Here is a 24,519-nt window from a genome sequence, read left to right on the forward strand (position 1 = left end):
AGAGAGAAGTGAGAACATGAGGAGGGACGGACAGACAGACAGACAATAGAAAACACAAAATAAACCAAACAAAATGTCCTGCCAGTTTTGACAAAAAACAACTCCTCACTGACTGTGCAGACTTTGACGACCATCCTCAATGAAGCACTGACCAAAGCAAAAAGGTGAGCATCTTGGGAATGAAATGAAAAGTCAGAGATAAGCAAGGAAAATAGAAAAACAAAATGGGTTGGAGGTAACAGAGTCTCCTCAATAGTGTGACACAGTTAGAGAGGAAATGTAATCAGACAACACTGGTATTGTATGGAGAGGAAGATAAGAACATCATGGAGGGATAAACATCACGTGGATTGAAGAAAACTCTTCAGCATTTATTTTTCTTCTCCACAGGGTTTCAACTAATGACCTCACAAAAACAAAAGTGAGGAGGACATTTGATGAGCAGATTTATGTTTTCTACTCCATTAAATGAACTTCTCTATTTTACTGTATTTGTGTTTAACATGTCGTTTGTTGCCTGCTGTTCAATAATATCAATAAGAATTTTAATGGACTGTTTATGGGACAACATGAGCAATGACCATCACCTGTGTGAGCACAATGAGTGACCAGAAAGAATACTTTTATAAAGTTAGAACAGTCAATGTCATGTCACGCTCTGATCTTGTCACCTCATTCCATAAGCACCATCATCCTTTCTCCCACCATACCTCATTTCATATTTGTTTTTGTCACCTCATTAGAGACTTGCCACTTCAGTCTCATCAGTTTATCATCTAAATGTCCGTGCTGTCTGTTTGACTTACTCTTTGTTCCTTCATTTGACATCAACATCTACATATTGGAAATAAGAGAGAGAGACTGGGTGCCAGAATGATTCCACTCCATTGGGCTCTTGAGCAAGGCCCTTAATCTGTAATTGCTCTGTCCTGGGTATGACATTAACTTGCATCCAGCCCAGCATGCAGGTCATCAAGGTTGCAGGGAAAATTTGGGGGTTGGTGGCAGGATTGGAAATAAGGTAGGATGAATTTACTGTTATAAATAAAACAATAAATATTCAGACAAAATGCTAAATGAAAATTGAATCAATGAAGATGGGTTAAAATTCTGAGTGTATGCAAAGGCTATTAGTGATGTTAACTTCACAAGTTTTGATGACACAATCTCATTTGACAATGATATGAGAACAAGAATGAGAGAGGGCTGCATGTGAAGGATTAGCAAAGTCACAATGTCAGTTGTCAGCCATGTCGGTTGTCATTTTTATCTGACAATATCTAACCTGCTTAGCCAGAGCAGCTAAAGTCTATCCCAGCAGTTATCATCATCATTATTATTATTATTATTACTGTTAACTCCATGATGGTGTTAGTTGAGGGATCAAATGGATTCAATTTCATGTCTCCTTTTGTTAAGATTGCTAAAGATCTGCACTGGCAATCATGAGGTTGTCGGTTCGAATCCCGTAAATGCCAATAGGGACTCTGCTCTGTTGAGCCCTTGAGCAAGGTCCTTAACCTGCAATTGATGAACGTTTTGAGTAGTGAGAAAAGTGCTATATAAATGCAAAGAATTATTAAGTGTCTGATGAGACAACTTCAGAAAAACTTGCGTACCTTTAAGACCTCTGCTTTGATCAACTCAAACCTCTAGTGGTGAGGGCTCGTAACTGCTCTCCTATTATCCCCTATTTATTTTCAGCTCTCAGTTCTTTTCCCCTTTAGTTTTCTTTTCCTTACTGGACATTCCCATCTATTCTTTTTTCTCTCACTTCTCCTTTCCTATAATGCCGTCTCTACTGAAAAGTCAGATGTTTCTTAACTTACTTTAATGAAGTTTGTAACATCTGTTAAAGTGAAATTACTGACAAGTTTATTTATGGACTTGGCTTATTCTGTTAGAGTGGGGATTCAGCACACAGTCTTGCTTATAAGACACAGAGTCACAGGTTCAGTATCATTCACAGTTGAGTGATTTTTTTTTTTTTATCTACAAGGCAAGGAAAGTTCACAGATGCCAATGTAACAGAGCTGTGGGCATAACCTTGAGTGTCTGTTGTGGTCAGCTATCTGTTTAAGTTGCCTGTCCTGAGGACTCACATCACCTCCTACACCAGCTTAGCTTACCAAGGTCAAATTCATGGATCTCTTATTACTTATCCATTCTTTAAAGACATTCAGCCGGGTGACTTGTGCACTGCTTCCCTGTGTGTGGATAACTCTATGACAGACTGTCCACTCTGCTTGTGCCAACTTTATTCTAATTCAAGAAGTCCTAACCAGGAGTGCAAAGAATCAGAATGACATTACTTGGCATATGTACCAAGTAAACTGGGAATTTGTGTTGGTAGCACAGAGCACATACACGTAAAATAAAATAAAAAAAACATGAAGATAAGATAATAGAAGAAAAGCAGAAACACATTTAAATGATCGTTATCTAATCCACAATTGTCAGTAAATTTTTACGAAAATTTTACACAACCTTCTGTTTTTCCATTACCCATCCCACATGAATAGAAAGCATGTTTTTAGAAAGCCTAGCACAGGGTGATGAGCTCAAGCGGAATGCACTACTTGCTGACATGTCACTTTTTTTCCTTAGGTTTTGCTATGTCACGATCAAAACCCCTCTTCAGGTCAGTGAGGATACAAGCCTGCTGAATTTGTTGTGGTTGCACAGCCAAGGGCCACATGATACAAGCAAGGGACATGTTATGAAAGACCTGACACTGCAGCCCAAACAGCTATAGGCATGTGTTGACTACATTGCACAGAGGTTTATTATTTGGGATGGGACTGTTGCATGACCTCATCAATTCCACAGTCACTCAGATGTATGGTGAGGGACCCTTTGAGGGTATAGTCCTTTGTATAGGAGATACAATGCCTTTTAGGTCAAAACTGGGGAAGAAATTAGACAGCAGACAAAAAAGAGCTAGTGTGCCCTCATGCTCTATCTCAGGCACTGAGGAATTCCACCACACTAACGTATGAGTTATGGTGAGAAACAACTGGGGACAACAGTTGAGTCAGAGTCATTCTGTACACCCACTCTAGTATGTTTGTTTGTCTGGCTACTACTGTATGTTGTTTGAGTGAAGAGAACAAAGAGAACCATAGAATAATAAGAGACACCAATGAGCACGGGGTACAATTAAAGGCTATAAAGCAGTGTTTCCCAAACTCGGTCCTGGGGACCTCCTGTGGCTGCAGGTTTTTGTTCCAACCAGCTTCTGTTTCTAATTGAACTCCTGGGCTAATTAAGTGAACTGATATTTCCCAATTTCTGTGTTTAGGGAGGATTATAGAAATTTGAAAACTAAGTTTGCTAAAAAATATATATCTTAAAATGTACCAAGCAGTTATATAGGAATAATGTATTTTTTTTTTCATTTTAACAAAATCCTTATTTTGATTTTCATTCTACTTTTCTAGGTGTTCTAATTGTTTAATTATTTACTAATTAGTGGGTCTGACTCTAAAGTAGTTGCAGCCTTTGAATATTCAGTGTGTTGTTTGCCAGCGTGTCTCATCTGCTCATCTGAAATTGTCATTATTAAGATACAACGAAGGGGGAAAACAGAGAAAGGGCAACATATACTGAAATCAACAAAAGAGAGTTAAGCATTTATAACAAAAGCAGAAATATTTATAAATGTCACATAAATGTGAAAATCACGCTGCTATGCTCTTCTGAATGTCGAATAAAAAGAAAAAAAATACCAGCTAATTAAATGAGCTCAGTGCTATCAGGTGTTGTCACTGATTAAGAATCTGGTTGGAACAAAAACCTGCAGCCACAGGGGGTCCCCAGGACCGAGTTTGGGAAACACTGCTATAAAGTGATGGTCAGAATTCTCAGATCTCTAGTTGGTCATTTGATTGTCTGCAGTAATTTAGAAAGATCCTGACTGAAATATGTAAGATTGAAACCAGCAAAAAGAAGGATTTGTGAGGCTGAGGTTTTAACTTGAATCATACTCTTACGAGTGGAGTCTCCTCTAAAGTGAAATACACAGGACCTCCAAAATTCAGCTAAGAAGCAGACCGGGATATTTACTGGTCAGTTCAGCAGAAGCTTTCTTTGTCCAGCTAGGCCCCAAATACTAACTGCTGGATTCAGTTGCGACAGACCCAAAAATAGGGGAGATAGCAAAACAATGACAAATATTACAAAAATAAAAGTGAATATCCCACAAGGTGAAGGGTCAGAGTAAACTTCCAGTTAGATCATGAAAAGTGCCTCAAAGAATCTTTGAATAAAACATTTACTAAAAAAAAAAAAAAAGAAAATTTAAATGCTCTAAAGAGCAATAAAGGAGTTGCCGCAAAGGCAATACACAGTAATCAAGTCCTAACACACCAATCATAATTTGAAATCCTAAAACAGAGCCAAAAAAAATATATATAAAAAATCCTGAAAATCCAAAGCAACAATAAACAAGAGAAGAACTCACTAAAACCAAACACACACAATGTACTACAGACGGACTGCAATTCCCATGAACTTTCATAGGACTTGGGGCTGTCCCTTCAGAGAGATTGACAGGTGGTCCTAATCCCTGGGAAACCGCCCACAAAACACAAGGGACATTGCAAACCCAGCATTCACACATAGAAACAAAACAATAAATACAATGAAAAAAAAATTGTATAATTATACAAATAATAGCACAAACAATCAAAATAGCCAAATTATTAAAAATGAGCAAAAAGGACATAAAAAGGCATTTATATGGAAGCTGGGGTAGTGCACCCTGGTTTAAACAAAATACACATCAACGAGTCGTCAAGGAAGTGCATTAAAATATGACTTGATAGCTTATATTTTATATCATGATTTACATTATTTTAAACATCCAACATGCTGTGAAGAGACACGAGCGCATGTTACAAACAGAAGTGTGTACTGCTTCACACACTGGAGTATCTCAGTAACACTCTCCCTAATGTCACTTTTGCAGAATTTCACTTAGTGTCGTTTAATTTAGGTGATGTGTGCATTGGCTTTTTGGTCATTAAAACACCAAACCGAATCAGTCGGCGGATTATTACAGATGAGCAGCTGACATTTTGTTTTATGGTCCGTTTTAGAAAGAAATTGACCTGTTCGGTTGAGGTGGCTGCCCATTGGGCCTTCTGTTCACCTGTGGTCACCTTCTGTGTATCACACCTTACTGCACATACTGCCTTCATTTCTAATCCACTCCTCCTTGTGACCTCCTCCTTCGTTGTATTGCTGGCTGGTTAGTTCTACTTCTTTCGCCCAAGTTTTCTCTGTCTGTCCATTTCACACTGTTTCTCCCTGTGCTCCTCATTTATTTAATGCGTTCTTTCTTTTGTATTTTGTACTCTTCTTGTCTTTGCTGTCCTATTCTGGTCATTCCTATCTATTCCCTCACTCCAGTTCTATATGTCCACTGGTCCTTATCCATAATCACTCTTGGCAGCTACTCTGCTCGCAATGACTGTGGTTCTCCTTCATGTTCTATCATAATGACTTTGATGAAAAATTTATTGAGGAAACCAGAGGCTGATAAGTGTGAGGAAGGGAAATGAAACAAAGGAGAACAACAAGGACCAGAATGAAATAAAAAATGGACAGCATGAAATTATTCGGCAAGAAAGAACACAACAGACTTGGTAAAGAGGACAATGAAAGGACAAGAGTGATTACTATGGGAAGGACAAAGTGTCACAATGCTGCCTTTTTGAATTTGTCTATTTAACTGCTTCTGATTAAGGACAGGCTTTTTATTGTAGGGGGTTAAACAGTCCAGAAGTGATAAATAAAATTTATCAAACACACACACACACACATCTTGTTCACTTACCTCAGTTTTTCTAATCTACAGTTTTCACTCCTTAGCCCCTCACACAGCTCATCTACTCCCAAGTCCTCTATGCTGTTGTCACTCAGCTGCAGGTCAGTCAGCTGTGAGTGTGGAGATGAAAGGACTGAGGAGAGAATTGAGCAACATCTGGATGTGAGACAACATGACGACAGGCTGTGGAGAAAAAAATATAGAAGTGAGAACATGAGGAATGACAGGCATATCAGTATGAATTTGACAGGACTCTTGACAGGTCAAAATTAGAAATGATTGTCACCTGTGTGAGGTCAACAGGTAACCAAAAAGACACATTTAATAAAGTCAGGACTGTCGGTGTCACATACTAAACTCAGCTCACTTTCATTGTTATCTTTCATCTCACAATTCCACTCTTCATATTTGTCATTTTCATCTCATTAAAGTCCCCATTTGGCGTCTCCTCAGTCTCAGGTCATTCTCACCACTTTATAATCTAAACTAGGTGTGCTACCTGCCTAAGATGGAGTAAACTCTAAGTATTGAACATAAACCTCAGCATATTCAGCATCAATGTTTGCAGTGCACCATCTATTGGAATGTATTTTGTAATTCATGTAGTGATAAAATGCATTGCATTTTCATTCTGACAGATAGCACATCACACATCTACATAGCAACCAGATGGGCATACAGATACAAGGACACACACATAAACACCTTTTATTAAGGTTCATGTCCATGTTGTCACTCTCTTTCAATTCTCTTTGTTCTGTCATGTTATTCAAGAGCGAGATACCCGATGTATTAATTGTGTCTATAAATACACAGACAGACAGCCTGGGGTCTCAATAATTGGCAAGATGACAACAAGCATAAATTGACACTCAAGTGTGTCACTTAACAGCACGCTGCTCTCATTTGAACTGAAAATGTAGCAGAGTGAAAGATAATTTGCCATCGAAATGGAAGAAAGCTCATTAAAATGAATGAGGAGAGACTGATACTGAATTGAGAATAAGGAGAGGAAATGTTAGAGCGAGAGAGAGCAGAGAGGACAAGATGACAGAAGATACAAACAGGAGGCACCACATAGCATAAAGACAGGGTGAAGTTGAAAATGGAAAAGAAATGAAGATGGAGTTATGTGACAAATCTTACAATAAGCATAAATTTAGGGTGGATCAAAAATGCCAGCAAAACCAAGAGACCTGACCAAGAAGGCAAACTAATTAAAGATGTAAAGGTTTTTTTGGGCCTTTTAGAGTAAGAACCAGGTAATTTAAAGACTGAGAGTGAAAGACCTATTCAAACTGGTGGATTAGATAAAACTTTTGATGGAAATATGAGCATGCCAAAAAGAAAAGTCAGATACATAAAACCTGCCATATGTATATTTATCTACATAACCTACCCTTTATAAATTACAAACACCTTGTAAATGTGCATTTGTGAACACACCTCAGTGCTAATCAACCTCATACATATGCAGTCATGATGCTGTTGAAACCTTGCCACCTGCATTCAAGAGCATCTGCCAGAGGTCTGAATGATCATATGTGGAATTATCATGCCTCTCCTCTGTGTTCTGAGGATCTAGTGTGGAAGAAATTAACTTGGAAATATACTTAAAGAAAGAAATCTTGTCCTCAAACTAGGACCTCTAAGTCAGGAACCAGTTGGCAGGGAGCTTGTCCATTGCATCTTTTATGTACTCTTCAGCAAATACTTAACAGGGAGCACCCTGCACAACAATCTTCTAAGAGACTGGCGGCAAGTGGTTAAAGAATAAGAAGTCCATATTTATAAACAACTGAATGTACATAACAGTGCTGAATTCATGCATGCACATTACCTGACATTTACTCTGATTGGTTCATTGCCTTACACGCCCATCTAATTGGTTAAAAAAATGCTTTTTTTAATATCTGGAAAAAATTTGGGATTAACTTGCTTAGAGATCTCTATATAGACGTCTTTGCATCCTATGAACAATTACATTCCAAATTCAACATTCCAGCTACACATTTCTTTCACTATCTTCAAATCACAAACTTTGCTAAACAGAACCTGCCTGATTTTCCTCATCTTGCACCCTCGTCTATGCTGGAAAAAATATTGCTCAATCTCAAGGACTCAGACACCATCTCTGCAATATATAAAATTATTTTACAGTCCCTCCCTTTCAAAGATCCAAGAGTACACTGGGAAAAAGATCTCTTAATCAATATATCAGAAAAGGAGTGAAAAGTACCAATGCAGAGAATTCACTCGAGCTCCATATGTGCAAAGCATACAATTACTCAACTCAAAATTATATATCGAGCACATCTGTCTCGTCTAACACTCCCCAAAATGTTTCCAGGGATGTTTTCACTGGATCACAGGTTTCGGTCCTGCACCAAATGAACATCATTATGGACAAAAAGTTTTAATTACCTTTCAGGCAGCCTTGGTCTCATAATCCCTCCTAACCTATTAACAGCTGTGTTTGGGGTTCTTCCAGATGGGTTTAAAGTGGAGAAAGACAAACAAATTGTGATTGCATTCAATACACTGTTGGCACACAGACTTATTCTGATAAACTGGAAGAACCCAAACTCTCCTCTTTTAAGTCAGTGGAAAACCAATGTTTTATACTATTTGAAATTGGAAAAAGTCAAATACTCAGTTAGAGGATCTGTACAAATTTTTTTTCAAAACATGGCAGGATCTAATCAGTACTATATTTTAGAATAAGCTCTTAAAACACAGAGGAAGCAATTATTTCTGCATTTCTCTTTCTTCTCCATTCATCTCTATTGGCTTATCAAACTCATCAATTTAGATATGTTTACAGGCCTTAAGTTTTACTCCGTTGGCCATGCTCGCTCTCTCTCTCAAGTGTGGGGATCGACTTGATCTTAATCCTACTTTTTGTAAAAACTGATTGATTTGTATGGAATGATTGCAATAAAATTAATAAAATTTCAAAAAAAAAAAAAAACAACAACATGAGATGTTTTTGGCAGAGAGCAAAGCTAGCATAAATACCCCAAAATAAAAGTCTTGTTTCACTATATCCTTATTCTTCTCATATCTCATATTCTACCCTTATTCTTGAAATTTCTATGTATGTGACAACTGTCCAGTGTTGTTGGGTGCAGAAAATCTGCTGATTTCTTAATCTTACTAGACCATCCTGGGTATGACATCAGCCATCTGCTAGTACATTCTTGTTTTTGTTGTTCACTTGACCTTTATCTGGTTTCCTGATATACTTGAACACATTTCTGACATTTATTAACCCTTTCATACGGTTTCTAAGACAGATGCTATATTTTAATGGGGAATGCACTTGATGCACCCTAAGTCTCATTTTTCTTCCACAAAGGCATATAGTGCCAGTATACGAGTGGGTGGCCGCTATTACCTGGCAAAGGTAATGGCAAGATTGCTGATACAATTAGCAGCAATAGTGCATAATCACTAATCATATATGAAAAACTGTGGTCTGCCAAAGCTAGTTTTCCTCAAAATAAATAAATCACAGGTTGACTCAGGCCACGGACATGTGATGTGTGTCAACCTCATCTTGGCATCACATATGACTGGAGTGTTAATAAAATATAACAGGTTTAAGTTAACAAAAGCAGCTTCATTCTCTCTAGGTGCCCTTATTGCATTGTGAGTGCCTTAAAGTGATCTGATTACATTAGGAGAACTGAACACGGTTGAAAATTACCTTTTTATGCTGTCAAAAATATGTCATATGTAATGTATGTACATCCATACAATATGAAAACAGGATGTAGTGTCTCCTCAGATAGTTAATGGCTTTAAGCACAAAAGACACGACGAAGCTTGGCTGAGATTGTCCTGACCGCTCAGCTAGTACCCTGAGAAGTTACAACAAGTAGCTCATATAAACTTACAAATACAAAAAAAGGTTCTGCAGTAAAAATTAACAGCATTGGCCCTCTTAACCGGGAAATGAAATGCAGCCTGTACATTATAAATTATCACTTTCGTGGTGTAATATATTTGCCAAATGAATACATATTATAATAAGGGTTAAGTGATATGAATAATTATAATTCATGATAATTATTAAAATTCATATCATGAGCCATTATTATAATGTATTTATAATATTACAATAATGCTTACAAGTAGTCAGTTAGCTGGTTTGGCTGCATTCCCCTTCTTCATCAAGGGTGTCATCATTTCCCAGTTTCTCCTAAATGTTCCATACACTTGGGTCAGAGTTGTCATAAATATACAAACATTCGCCTGTCAAGTTTTCTTTTATTAATGCTGAAGTTTATGTGGGAAGTTGCATATGCACATTTCAAGTCTCTTTTTGGGCACACACAAGCTCTATAAATGAGGCATCGTGTCCCCATCAAATTTAATGGAAGACAAAAGACACATTCAGAACGCAGGGTAAATGGCCTCTGCTGGCCTCACCAACACCTCTTCCAGCAGCAACCAAAGCATTTCCTGGATGGTCCAAATACTGGGCGGACCTGAACATGCTTAACTTCTGGTGAATGACCTGTTCAGAAGTGCATTTGGTATGGCTGAACTGTTAGAATGAACAGTTAGAATAAAACATTTCTTTTTAAAACATTCACTAACTTGAAATGCCAAATGTTTGCAGTGCAAGAATCTAAGCACAGGTTGCATAAACCAAACATGTGCAAGGCAGTACTAGTAAGCACATAGGTCCCACACACCAACACACAGCACTGAATATGCAGCTCTGTACAACAGGAGATCAAGCACCAGGTCCATGGCTGCTACTATGCACATCGAGGACAGGCAGATTCCTGCTCGAGCTTATCCTTGGCCTCACTAAGTAGATCAAGTGATTGCCCATGCAAGAACCCTGAGCAACTCATATTTGCATACCTGTCAGTGCTTCAGTCTTCCTGGTCTGGTCTGATCTTTAAAATATTTAATGTATATTAGAGCTATTAAATCAAACTTCATCACAAGCACTTCATTTAAAACATAATTTCTAAACTTTGAGAATCCATTACCTATTTTGCACTTTTGTCACACTTCATTGTTGCATAATATGACCATGTGAGTCACAATATTAGAGTCCCTGGTAATGTAATTATACATACTGACATTCTCAAATTTGCATAATCAAATTTGGGCTCATGGGGGTACTGGCACATATCCCAGCAGCACTGGGGGCAAGGCAGGAAACAGCCCTGGACAGTGTGCCAGTTCCATGGTCCTGAAGTTATGAAAATTCCTACACAAAGACAATTTGAAAATACTAATTAACTTGTCCTGCACATCCTTAGAAATATGTGGGTTTAGGAAACAGCACTGAGACATGAGGAAAATATGCAGACTCCACACAGACATCTGGACACATGCATCAAAACCAGAATGCGGAATCCATAAGGCAGTCACACTACCAACTACAATATTCATTCATTCATTTAATTAATTTATTTATTAGTCTTATCTAAGGTCACCTGAAAAGGCAAAACAAACAAACAAAAAAAAAAAATAGACAAATGCAATACCACTTAACTGTGCACATGTGAAATTAGTCAATGGGGCTTTAAGAGAAAAAAAGGCGGATTTAACTGAATTCCCAATTCATGATGAGACTTGACTCAAAAGTAAGGTTGTGACTACTTTAAGAGGTTAGCAGAGCATAGGGTAGGACAAGGGACAAAGGGCTGGGCAGGTAACAATACTGGTGTAAAATTGAGAAATGATCTTTTCCTCACTAAACTGAAACAAATAACTGAAGAGACAATACTCAACCTCTGCTTCTCTTCCTTTGTCCTTAGCCGGGACGATGTGGGCACGTAATAAAACACTAAAGTAAATCCTTTATTGATGGATCATAGGAAAGGGTAAGTGTTAAAGGCAATACCTGATCCTGGATTGAGTGTTTTCAATGCAACTGCATAAACCAGAATATATCAGCTATGTTCCAAATTGAACTATCCCTTAGTGATCCTCCACTTTAAAGAAAAATACATAGAGTCATTTAGCAATTTATGCATGAAGGTCTTGTGATGCAAGAAATTGCAGTGCAAGTTGTGGAAAGAGACTTCATTATCATGGCCAATTATTCAACTCAACCTCCTTTCAAAAACTGTCATATAACTGGCACTGTATATATGATTCCTGTTTACTGTATCCTCATTAATCTTCTTCTTTCGGCTGCTCCCGTTAGGGGTTGCCACAGCGGATGATCATCTTCCATTTCTTTCTGTCCTCTGCATCTTATTCTGTTACACCCATCACCTGCATGTCCTCTCTTACCACATCCATAAACCTTTGCTTAGGCCTTCCTCTTTTCTTCTTTCCTGGCAGCTCTATCCTTAGCATCCTTCTCCCAATATACCCAGCATCTCTCCTCTGCACATGTCCAAACCAACGCAATCTCGTCTTTCTGACTTTGTCTCCCAACCATCCAACTTGAGCTGACCCTCTAATGTCCTCATTTCTAATCCTATCCATCCTCGTCACACCCAATGCAACTCTTAACATCTTTAACTCTGCCACCTCCAGCTCTGTCTCCTGCTTTCTGGGCAGTGCCGCCATCTCCAACCCATAGAACATAGCTGGTCTCACTACTGCCCTGTAGACGTTCCCTTTCACTCTTGCTGATACCCGTCTGTACTGTTGATCCCAAGTATTTAAACTCATCCACATTCACCAACTCAACTCCATGCATCCTCACTATTCCACTGACCTCCCCCTCATTTACACACATGTATTCTGTCTTGATCCTACGGACCTTCATTCCCCACCTCTCTAGAGCATATCTCCACCTCTCCAGGGTCTCCTCAAACTTCACCACCTTTCTCTTCACCTTGCGCCTTATCTTCTTGTACTCTTGTCTACTTTCTCAATCTCACTGACTATCCCACTTCTATGCCATCCTCTTCCTCTGTATACTCTCCTGTATTTCTTCATTCTACCACCAGGTTTCTTTTTCCTCCTTCCTCTTTCCAGATGCCACACCAATCACTTTTCTTGCTGTCACCCTTATCACATCTGCTGTAGTTTCCCAGCTCTCTGGTAATTATTTACTACCACCCAGTGCCTGTCTCACCTTCTCCCTGAACTCAACCTTGCAGTCTTCCTTTTTCAAATTCCACCATTTGATCCTTGGCTCTGCCCTCACTCTCTTCCTCTTCTTGATCTCCAACATCATTCTACAGACCACCATCCTATGCTCCTTAACTACGCTTTCCCCTGCCACCACTTTGCACTCTTCAATCTCCTTCAGATTGACTTTTCTGCATAGGATGTAATCTACCTGTGTGCATCTTCCTCCACTCTTGTACGTAACCGTATGTTCCTCTCTCTTTTTAAAATACGCATTCACCACAGCCATGTCCATCCTTTTGGTAAAATCCACTATCCTCTAACCTTCTTCATTTCTCTCTTTGATACCATACCTACCCCATCACCTCCTCATCTCTTCTGTTCTCTTCTCCAACATGCCCATTGAAATCCGCTCCAATCACCACTTTCTATCCCTTGGGTACACTGATAATCATTTCATCCAACTCACTCCAAAAATCTTCTCTCTCACTCATTGCACACCCAATTTGCGGTGCATATGCACTAACAACATTCATCATCATACCTCCAATTTCCATCTCCATAATCATTACTCTGTCTGACACTCTTTTCACCTCCAAAACACTCATGACATACTGTTCCTTCAGAATAACCCCTGCTCCATTTTTCCTCCTATCCACAACATGATAGAACAATTTGAATCCACCTCCAATCCACCTGGCCTTACTTCCCTTCCATTTAGTCTCTTGCACGCACAATACAGTATATCAACCTTCCTTCTCTCCAACATATCTGCTAACCCTCTCCCCTTACCAGTCATACTGCCAACAACCAAAGTATCCTCATTAATACAGGCAAAAAATTCCATATCACCATCACCTCAATGTATGGTATTGACAAATGCCCTCCTGCAGTCTCACTGTCCCTTTGTTTTTGTACCATCAGTAAGAAGGTGAGGAGGCAGGTGAGCACAAGATGGGCAAAAATGATCAAAGAATATCTCAGTCATAGGTTTCATGATGTCCTTAATCACATCACTTAAGTAGTGGCTGAGCACAGGAAGCACACATAAAACTGAACTGGGACGTGTTTACATCACATCTGTTTAAACTGTGGGGATAACCCAAACCAAAAGTAAACTTGTCACATTGAGCTGAATAGGAGTTAGCAGTGACAAGGTAAAGTTCACAAATATTCACAGCTGTAAGAGTGAAGGGTCTAAGCTAAGTCAGAGGATGCCAGCGATTTGAGACAGTCCAAAGACAGTTCTGAATTGTTATTTAATGTGTAGGAGTGTGCCCTGATGGACACTGGTGTGCTTCAGAGCATTGTATCTTGGCTTGTGCTGCCAATGAGATTGGATACGAGTGAGCAGAGAAAATGAATGAATGAATGTTTTATTAGTAATCCTGTTTTTGTTAATCAATTGTGAAGATGAGAGACTTGCTGCATATTTGAAAGAATAAAACTCCATGCATATCGAATGATCCCTTCATGTTTTTATGTCTATTGCATCAGGATATTGGCAATTTAAAATTTCTCCAATGGGGAATGAGTGGGATAGTGTATGTGACACCAGAATTGACTCAAGATCAGAGAATTGATAAACAGGATCAAGAAATAATAAGGAAGAGATGAAGAGGAAGTGAGGAAAGGGGACAACACACAAAAGAAGGACAAAGGTACACGAGAATTAATGTCAATCAAGAGATGAGTGTGTGAGAGATTGAAGACAAGAGAAGAGAAGAGATAAATGGAGCAAAATCTAAGTGTGTATATGGTGACAGAACCAGCTGTGACCTTGTGCCTTGCTTAGTGGGTTTCATTTGCAACATCTGAAATTTCAGAAGGTTTAAAGAACGTCCACCTCATAGATACAACTAACATCCCTCACTGCTGACACTGGGACTTTAAGGTCGGTTTCTGCGATTTTTTTGTATTTTACTGCTTTTCTTGATATTTTCGAATCCGTAATGGATTGTCACGCATGTGCGTCTAAGGATCTCCTTGAAGGCTCATTCGAGGTAAACGGTAACCCACCAGGACAAGAGGGGGCGCTGACGCTGAACTTGCTCCCTTTTTCCCCACAGCTCCCAGAAACCTTCCAGGGAAGGAAACTAGCTCCACCCCTTACAGTCCTCCCATTATAAAATGACCCCTGTGCCTCCACTAAGTCGTCTTATCTTGATGAGACCAGTTCTGGGGAGTGAAAGCTCTGAGAATACTTTCTGTTGTTTTGTTTGCTATTACCAAGCGCTATAGTAATTTTGACTTTGTTCTTGCTTGCCTTATGTTAAGTATTACAAGACGGCACTTGTTCAAGTTTGCAAAATTTGAAGGAATTAAAAGGGACTACCTGGCTGGAGTCCCAAACCTTGTTGAGTTGTTCCACCGTTGCTTGAACCCGTGTTCGGCCACCTCACAGGATCTGTCCTTATAAGGCATGTGGCTTTAAGCTAATCGCACAGATAAGGAGGAGTGTTGGCTTTAGTGACAGATTTTCTTCTGCTCCTCAAATATGGGATCAGATTGTACTTACACAAACATAAAGCAACTGAAGTAGTTTGTGCATTGGACAGAATTTCAGGAGTAAAATTTTTACGTTGCTTGATTAATAAGGGGTTATTCATGTCAGTGTCTCATATTTGCAGTTATTTTTTCCTCAGTCTCTCACACAGCTGATCCACGCCTTGTCAATCATCTGCAGAGAAGTTATTGCAATTTTGAAAAAGAGAGCCAAGAAGAGAGCAGAACACCACATGGAAGTGAGAAGACATTAATAGAGATTGTAAAGATAAGCAGAGGTAATCAAGGACAGAAGGAATGGCAGGCAGACAGACTCCTGCAGGTAAATCATCATTATCTCCAGGTCTAAATCTCGCCTGACAGTTTCAATTACAGAGGAGAAACTTTAATTCCTTCATGAGTACCAATATGCCTCAGCAAGTCTGCTACATTCCAGTAATGAATCCCACATACATAAGCCAGTGAGACTTCAGATTTCTGCATTCCCATAATTTCTTACTGCATTTATTTAAATCACATAATCTAAAAAAAAAACCTGTAAAACACTGAGATAAAAGATGTCTCACCTGAATTTCATAGAAAACATTTACGTATTACAAAAGATTTAGTCTTTTTTCAGTTTTTCAACTTTCCAAATGTTTTTTTCATTGATTTCTTTTTTTCTTTTTCATGTGCTTAGTTCAGTTCTATGGATATGGAACTATGGTGGTCTGCAGGTCTGATGTAGAAGATGGATCAGAGGTTCTACCGCAGAGACTGAGGAACTGTCACAGGTAAAAACACAAGAGCTGAATTCATGTATGGACAAAGGGCCATTGCGTAACTTAGGGAATTTTATGAAACATTAGAGAGGGGAAGCCCTGAGATGTCATAAAAGAAGGCCAAATGGTGGAGTCTTGCAGGGTCTTCATAGCTTCATGTGTGTTAAAGTGGATACAGGCAGACACTTTCACCTGTAGAGGGCGCCATATTTTAGAGTCTCTATTCTGACTCCTTAATAAAGTGACCCTGGTGATCAGGGATGAAGAGACAGGAATTACAGTGATCCACACTTTATCTGCCCTTGTGCTGTCTGTCCTTCTTATTGCTGTTAATGGTGTTCCCAATACGAAGGTCCAAACACCTTTAAGAATTAACTATTTGACCATACAGTTAGGTATTTGATGGTGCAGTTAAGGCGTCATTCATTTTAAATTCCATTCAAAAAAGGACTTCAAAACTTTATAAATGTAGAACTGCAATGAAACAAAAATCTTGACAGATGCAGAGCTTGTGTCATAAGTTAGCGGTGTGGCTAAAATAACTGACATCCACAAGTGTCAGTAAGACAGTTTGCTTCAAATTAGAGGGATGAATCAGAGATGCCGCTAAACAAGACAATCAGCCAAATGAGGAATTAAACCACATGACAGATAAAGGAGGCCGTTCTGTCTTTGAAGGAGCACCAGCTGTTGTCAGGATTACCAGTGACTTTTCTAGCTCCGACTGTCCATTTTGAAAGACATGTCCAGGTTTTATGCCAGGGCTGCTCTCCGATATCACAGAGAGGTGCTTGTGCTATCAGTCAATGTGTCACATGGCGGCTTGATATCTTTACCATGTCCTATTGAGTGTAGAAGGTAATTTTTTGTCTTTTAAAGGTGTCATTCAATATACTGTAAATATCCTTCCAGTATCCAGCCCGCTATATCCTAACTACAGGGTCACGGGGGTCTACTGGAGCCAATCCCAGCCAACACAGGGCACAAGGCAGGAAACAAAACCCGGGCAGGGCGCCAGCCCACCGCAGATACTGTAAATAATTGTTCAAAATGTTTATTATGTTGTGTTGCTAAACTGAATGTTTTAGTTATTTAACAACTGCTTAATTACTTTCATTCACCTTGCTTGTATAATTGAAATTAAATATTGTTAATAAAGCTAATTTTTAAATATTAATCTTTGATTTATTATTTTGTTTTGTTTATGTGCTTCTGACCGTCCACCATGGCCCTGCCCTTTGTCCACTTTACCTCTAGGTTACGGTTTTGAACGCATTATGGCTAGCAACAGTGTCAACCTCTCAGAAGAACATTTTCATTCTTAATTAAACCCACTATTTTTACAGTCTTTTTTTAATAAGAATGGAGGGTTTCAGCTCAAACAAGTACAGGGCTCCGAATGAGCAGAGTCTTAATGTGCCACTGATATGTGAGGGATAGCTGACAAACGTTCATGAGACATCACCGCAGTAACATCAGTTCCTACAGGGTGGAAGGTGGGACTTATTAGAAGTGGATTTAAGAGTCAAATGAAACTCCACTGAGTTTACAGACAACAAAACTAAACTAACGAAGGTCTGATTACTCACTTGACATGTCTACAGCAGCTGAGACCCGGTGCCAGCCTCCTGATGCACTCTGGGATGAGGTGTGTGTTTGACAGGTTAAGCTCCTCAAGTTCCCCACAGCAGCTGATGACAGAGCTCAGCACAGCACAGTCCAGAGGAGATAAAGTCATGGAACTGAAGTCCATCCTTAAACCCTTCCCAATAGCATTTCTGATTAATTTCTCATTCTGAGTCTCATAGAGCCATTGACACACTCGCAGAGCTTCACTTTTATCTTGGCCCTGTAGTCCCTGCACAGCTTTCCTCTTTACCCACTCCAGTATCTGTTGTGTCGTCTTCCACTCAAACTCCCCCAGGATTCCACACAGTGCTTTAAAAAGAGAAGGCCTGGTCAGTCCGGCTAGGAACTGAATAAGAATATCAAATCGTCCATCTTCACAGGAGTCCAGCATCACAAGAAGCTCCTCAACACCCCCTGATGGATCGAGATAGAAAGAGCAGGCGGCTATGAACTCTTGCAGGGTAATATGGTAGAACGTGTATGCTGTTTGCTCCAGAGTGCTTTCTCTTTGAAGGATTTCTTTGAGAAACCCTGAGAGAAACATAGAGGATGGGACTGACTGGAGACCAAAGGTGGACATCTCAAACTTGTCATAAAACACAAGAATCCTGTTAGCCACCCCATAATAAGCCATTTTAGCCAATTTTACTAGAATCCTTCGCTGGTCCTTGGCTTCTCTCCTGTAATTGGTCAGGGTGTTGCAAAGGAACATCACAAAGAGCTCAGTGAAAGTTCTGGGGGCAGCTCCTCGCTCTTCTTTAGGTGTCATGAAGTAGCTCTTCAACACACAGCAAATAATCCAGCAGAACGAGGGGTTGAAGCACATGGTATACAGGATGGCATTCTCCTCCACATACTGAAAAACCTCAGCAGCCTGATCAGCATCACCAAAGAATTTTTTAAAGAACAACAGCCTTTGTTCAGGGAAGAATCCTAGGATTTCTACAAATCGATCCACTCTTTTCATGTTCAGGGACTCCAGGGCTGACGGCCTGGTTGTTATGAGCACTGAACAGCCCTTAAGTAATGTCTGACTGATCAGGCTGGTGATCAGAATAGGGATAGGACAGTAGTCATCTGGGTTTGAACAAAGCCGCTTCTGTGTGAAGTCCAGTTTGTGTCTATACTCATCCAGACCATCAAATATAAAGAGGAGAGATTCCGGTTTCTGAAGGATTTCACTCAATCTAAGATCATTAAGATATTTATAGTGCCTTGTGATCAGCCTGGTCAGAGCCATGTGTGGCTCTGTTTCTGTGTCTAGTAAGTTGAGCTCCCTGAATTTAAAAAGAAACACAAATGAAAACCTCTTGTACTGAGTGCCTTTGGCCCAGTCAAACATGATCTTCTGAACCATAGTGGTCTTCCCAATTCCTGCCACTCCACTAACTACTATGATGTGGGGAGGAGTCTCACTCTCTATACTCCTTCTGAAAAGCTGCTCAGTCCAGATAGGCTCACATTTCATTTTTGTCTTCTCCTCGACCAGCATGGCATGAGTCCTCCCCATCTTCTCTAGTTCATGAAGCTTTTCATGGTTGATCCTTCTGTATTGACCAATGACCATCAACTCAGTATATCGAGTCTCAAAGCCCACAGCTTTGGTTTGTGGATACCTAGGAGAAGCCTGATCCTCCAGAGTCCTTGTGGGTTCAGATACACCATCTTTGTGTGTCTCTTGGAGGCCTAAAAGTCATAATGAGGACAAGTGAAAAATCTTGGGAACAGGAAAATGGACAAGCTGATGACCAGAGATATAAGACCATCATTTTTACCTTTAATATGAGCATCAATGGGAAAAGGTTGAAAACTGGTATGAATGTCCTTGAAGAGGTCCAGACCTAAAAAGCAAGGAAATGATTACCATTGGAAATTGTAACTTATACAAGAACACAGAATGTGGGCAATTTATCAACAGTAATCTCACATTTACTCTTTGTCTAAATGTGACGGATTAGCACCAATATGTAACTGTCTCTGGCTAAAGTGTAAAGCAAGAACTGGCCAGTAGGTCAGTATTGTGCTTGTTCAGGTGACAAAGTCCCTGGAAGTCACCAAATACAGAGAAACTCACATAGTAGGCATGTTGAGTAACATTGTTATTGTAGAGAGTCCAAAGAAAGACTTGTTCGACAAGATTTAGGCAGTAAACAGCCTTACAGAAGCTCAGGTGTCCTTCAAAGTCTAAGATCATAATTTTCACAGCCAGCAGTGTGACATCAAGATGTTCAGCCAGTCCCCAGAAGAGGTCTCATGGTCATCTGACTCAACATAAAAATGAAGAGGTGGAGCCTGTCTAGGGGCAGACAGAAGATCATGGAAGTAACATTGAAATGGATGACAGTGGAAAAAGCAGTAACTCAACATTGAAATGTCAGAACAAAATGTCTCCTTTGGACTTGAGGCTGAAAGTTTGCAAAGAAAGAAAAAGCAAAAAATGTTAAAAAGGAAACAAAGACACATATCTGCTGGTTATGGAAGTGAACCAAAAAAGGACAATGAAGCCTGCAAGTCTCAGGCTGATAAAAAAAAAGAACAACACAGTCTGTAGGCAGCATGGAGACACTGTAGGTTGAGAGTCTTAAAAGATTTTGGGACAACAGGACAGAAAATAATGAAAGTGTGAAATATGACACCAACAAACAGCAGCAAAACATCACATCTCAAATAGTTACAGTGAACCCCTTCAATCTTGTTATGGACTTCAGAAAAAAAAAGATCAATTGGAGAGAGAATTGTAGCTATGTGACTAAGGCAAGAATCCCAGTGTTAGTGAGGGGACCTGTCAATATTGTGCAGAGGGCTACACACAGGCATATTGCACATATACTCTTTTTTGTTGTGTTCCTGAGTCCTCCCTCTGTTTTAATCCAATATTTCTATGGACATTTAGAGCTTCTTTGTGACTCCCCCAACTCACCCCCCTCTGTCAACTCCTCCAGTATTCTTGTCAGATTTGGTAATGGAAATCTCTCAAGTTCTTCAGCCAATGCCTGCCACATGCTGACCAGCATCATGCTATCTTTGTTGATCACGTCACCGATGATGGACTCCACATTTTCTGTCTCCTTATTAATTTCTTTGGCTTTGAATTTCTGAAATACATGAAACAGGAGAATGGTTTACAAATCAGTGATGGACAGCTGAGAATTAAGTCTCTTGCTAACACTGAGTTTTGTCATGTCAGCTCTCCTCCTCACATCTACTCCTCTTCCTCCTTATTAACACAGAGGATCTCCTACCTTAGCCTCATCATTGGTGAGGATGCGTTTGGTGACTAGGTTCTGTAGGACACTTACGATGTTGCATTCAATTACATAGTCCATATAGGGCTTGTAGTATTTTGTGACCTTAAGGAGGTCCTCATGATTAAATGTTTTAATAACTTCAGAAAATCTTCGTATCAAACCTAGAGAGAGAGAGAGAGAGAGAGAGAGAGATGAGAAGACAGTAATGGGAGCAATAAAGGAAATCTGGAAACGCAAGAGTGACAGATCAAACAAAAATAATCGAATTCAGGTATAGGAGATCTTCTAGACATTGGAACGTCTATTTTGGTTCCCTTTCCTCCACTACTCCAATCACAAGGTGATTTACTTTCTTTTTAAAAAAATGTGTTAACTATTACCAAATCCAATACCATTGCAAAATCTACTATCCTCTTCCTTCCCCATTTCTCTCCAACTCCATATCCTCCATACAGTATGTAATGAAATACATATGCTAATTTATCGGTGTTCTCCAGTGGTTCTTGTTAAAAAATGTAAGCCTAAGATAAGATGTTTTGGCAATATTTTTTCTTGGGAAAACAGGGTCCTTGGCAATTTGTCTTTTATAGGCCACTGTATTATTGCCAGAAATGAGAGGGCTTCTCACCATCTTTGAAAAACAAACATTTTGACAACACTGGAGGAAGGAAAAAGAATGGATTACCATGGACATAAAAAGCAAGAAAAGGAAAAGACAGTGGACACCAATAAACTGACATTTAAGATGGGAATGGCTAAACTGCTTGACATCAAAACAGTTTGGAATTGCGTACTTGAAGATGCTGGACATTAAGAAAAGGATTTGTTCCCAGGATGGAGAGAACTAGTGAGCTGTAGAAGTTTACTGTCTTGGACTGATTAAGGGGATCCCTGCTGGCACAGTTGCCTGTGTCACACACGTGCGCATGGGTGGCACGTGTGTGACAAAGAGACCAGACCCGACCCATCGAGTTGGGCATACCCAAAAGCTCGCAACACTTGGATAGGGAATTGGCATTGCTTTGCAGCACTCCTTGGCAATAAACGACCGAAAACTTGTGTGGCTATAGGTCTAAAAACCACCTTGTGACTCGCGGGTTCGAGTCCCTGTGCAAGGCAATCTATTGTAAAGGTGCATGATCCTTCACCAGGATGAACTCATGGCCCAGAAGGTAGTACCTCAGCAGAGTGATCAGCCATTTGATTGCCAAGGCCTCCCGCTCCATGGCCACATACCTGGTTGATCCTGTCAGTACCGTATGCCTGTCTCAAAGATTAAGCAATGCATGTCCAAGTGCACACAGAAGCAACAATGAAACTGTGAATGGCTCATTACATCAGTTATGGTCCCTTTGATCGCTCTACCCATGAGAACGTGTGTGACACCTGTTAGAAAAATAGTTGTAAGAACTGAGAATTGAAGGAGATTGTTTATTTGAGAAGAAATATGGGTGTGTTTTGTTTTTTTATATAAAATGTACTCTATATATACTCTGTATGTGCATATGTAAAATACCACTTGTAAAGAGCAAATCAAAGTGTTGGGGGACGTAAACCCTTGTAAACCTGCTTAGTTTAAATAAAGCAATAATTAAAAACATGCAACAAATTGTGGATAAAGTCCTTTTAGATGGGAGCTCAGAATTGAACTGGCTCAAAATGGCAGGACTTCCAGTCATTTGGGTTCAGGGTAGGAAGGACTGGGTCAAGGAGGGTGGATAACAGAAGACACGTCAGTGTTGGAACCACTGTCAATCTTCCGTTCTAAAGAGGGAGGAACAGAGAATGCATTAGAACAGGGAACCAACCCCTGTTGTGGTAGGAAATTACTATCACCAATGTCCTTAGGCTGTCTTCCATGTGCACGCATATGACACACCAAAAAATGAATCAGAATTGGCGTTTTGTTTCTTGCACTACACCTTTTGCACAATTTCATCCCAGGGATACAATAAAAACTCAATAAAGCTGTATGGTTGCAGTGACTCCTTTTATCCTCTCTATCATCAAAGGTTAAAACCATTAATTTTGTGACTCTGGACATCAGCTTATCCATTTTCCTGCTCCTGAACTTTCTCACTTGTTCTCATTATGATTTTTGGGCCTCCAAGAGACGCACAAAAATGGGGTGTTTGAACCCTCAAAGACTCTGGAAGATCAGGCTTTTCCTGGATATCCACACACCAGAGCTGTGGGATTTGGACTCAATATGCTGAGCTGATGTTCATTGGTCAGTATTGAAGGACCAACAATGAAAAGCATCATAAAGTGGAGAAGATGAGAAGGACATGCAAAGGTGGTCAAGGAGAATACAAAAGTGAAACGTGACCCTATCTGGACTGAACAGATTTTTAGAAGGAGTATAGAGAGTGAGACTTGGGAAAACCACCATGGTCCAGAAGATCGTATTTGATAGGGTTAGAGGCACTCGGTACCAAAACCTTGCATTTTGGTTTCTGTTAAAATTTAGGGAGATCACCTTAGTAGACACAGAGACAGAGCCACACATGGCTCTGACCAGGCTGATCACAAGGCACCTTAAACATCTGAATGATCTGAGACTAAGTGAAATCCTTCAGAAACGTGAATCTCTCTTCTTTATATTTGATGATCAAGATGAATACAGATACAAATAGAACTTCACATAGAAGCAGTTCTGTTCAAGCCCAGTGTTCGATTAGCAGGATAATGCATTCTGCCACATGGCAAAAATTATTCAGAAATTGTTCAAGGAGCATGAAAAAGAGTTCAAGATGCTGACTTTGCCTTCAAATTCCCCAGATCTCTGTCCAATTGATCATTTGTGGGATGAGCTGGAAAAAAAGGTCCAATCCATGAAGCCACCATCTCACAACGTATTGAACTTATAGGATTGTCAGCTAACGTCTTGGTGCCAGGTACTACAGGACACCTTCAGAGGTCTTTCAGAGTTCTTGTCAAATTGAGCCAGAGCTCTTTTGGCAGTACAAAGGTGTATCTACAGAATACTAGGAAGGTGGTTTTAATGTGTGTGATCAGTGTATACTGTGTACATACATACATACCGTGGTGTGAAAAACTATTTGCCCCCTTCCTGATTTCTTATTCTTTTGCATGTTTGTCACACAAAATGTTTCTGATCATCAAACACATTTAACCATTAGTCAAATATAACACAAGTAAACACAAAATGCAGTTTTTAAATGATGGTTTTTATTATGTAGGGAGAAAAAAATCCAAACCTACATCATTAAATCTCAACACAGCTTCTGTGCTTCTCTCTTATACAGATTTCATTATGGAAACATTTATTCACAAATGAGCTCTACTAACAATGGGCTAAAACTTTGAATGTCCACCAAACATAAATCAGATTATCTAAGTAAAGTCCCTCCTTAATGTTCTTTAAAGTATCCGTTATTGTACTGAAAATGTTAAACTACAGTTAGGTCCTTAAGTATTTGGACAGTGACACCATTTTTATAATTTTAGCTCTATACACCACCAC

General features: G+C 39.6%; 1 protein-coding gene across 3 annotated transcripts in view; it reads right to left on the reverse strand.

The window, feature by feature from the left end:
- Positions 1-24,519, reverse strand: part of LOC120533249 (NACHT, LRR and PYD domains-containing protein 3-like) — a 57,889-nt gene that overhangs the window by 12,595 nt on the left and 20,775 nt on the right. For all 3 annotated transcript variants that reach the window (XM_039760034.1, XM_039760036.1, XM_039760035.1), the window contains 5 exons: positions 21,027-21,193; positions 20,705-20,879; positions 19,560-19,625; positions 17,745-19,470; positions 5,840-6,013 (listed from right to left, as the gene is read on the reverse strand). In XM_039760034.1, the coding sequence (XP_039615968.1) occupies positions 5,840-6,013; positions 17,745-19,470; positions 19,560-19,625; positions 20,705-20,879; positions 21,027-21,193 (2,308 nt within the window). The remainder of the gene's footprint in view (positions 1-5,839; positions 6,014-17,744; positions 19,471-19,559; positions 19,626-20,704; positions 20,880-21,026; positions 21,194-24,519) is intronic.

This window comes from Polypterus senegalus, chromosome 8 (genome assembly GCF_016835505.1).
Source record: "Polypterus senegalus isolate Bchr_013 chromosome 8, ASM1683550v1, whole genome shotgun sequence".
NCBI classification, from domain to species: Eukaryota; Metazoa; Chordata; class Cladistia; order Polypteriformes; family Polypteridae; genus Polypterus; species Polypterus senegalus.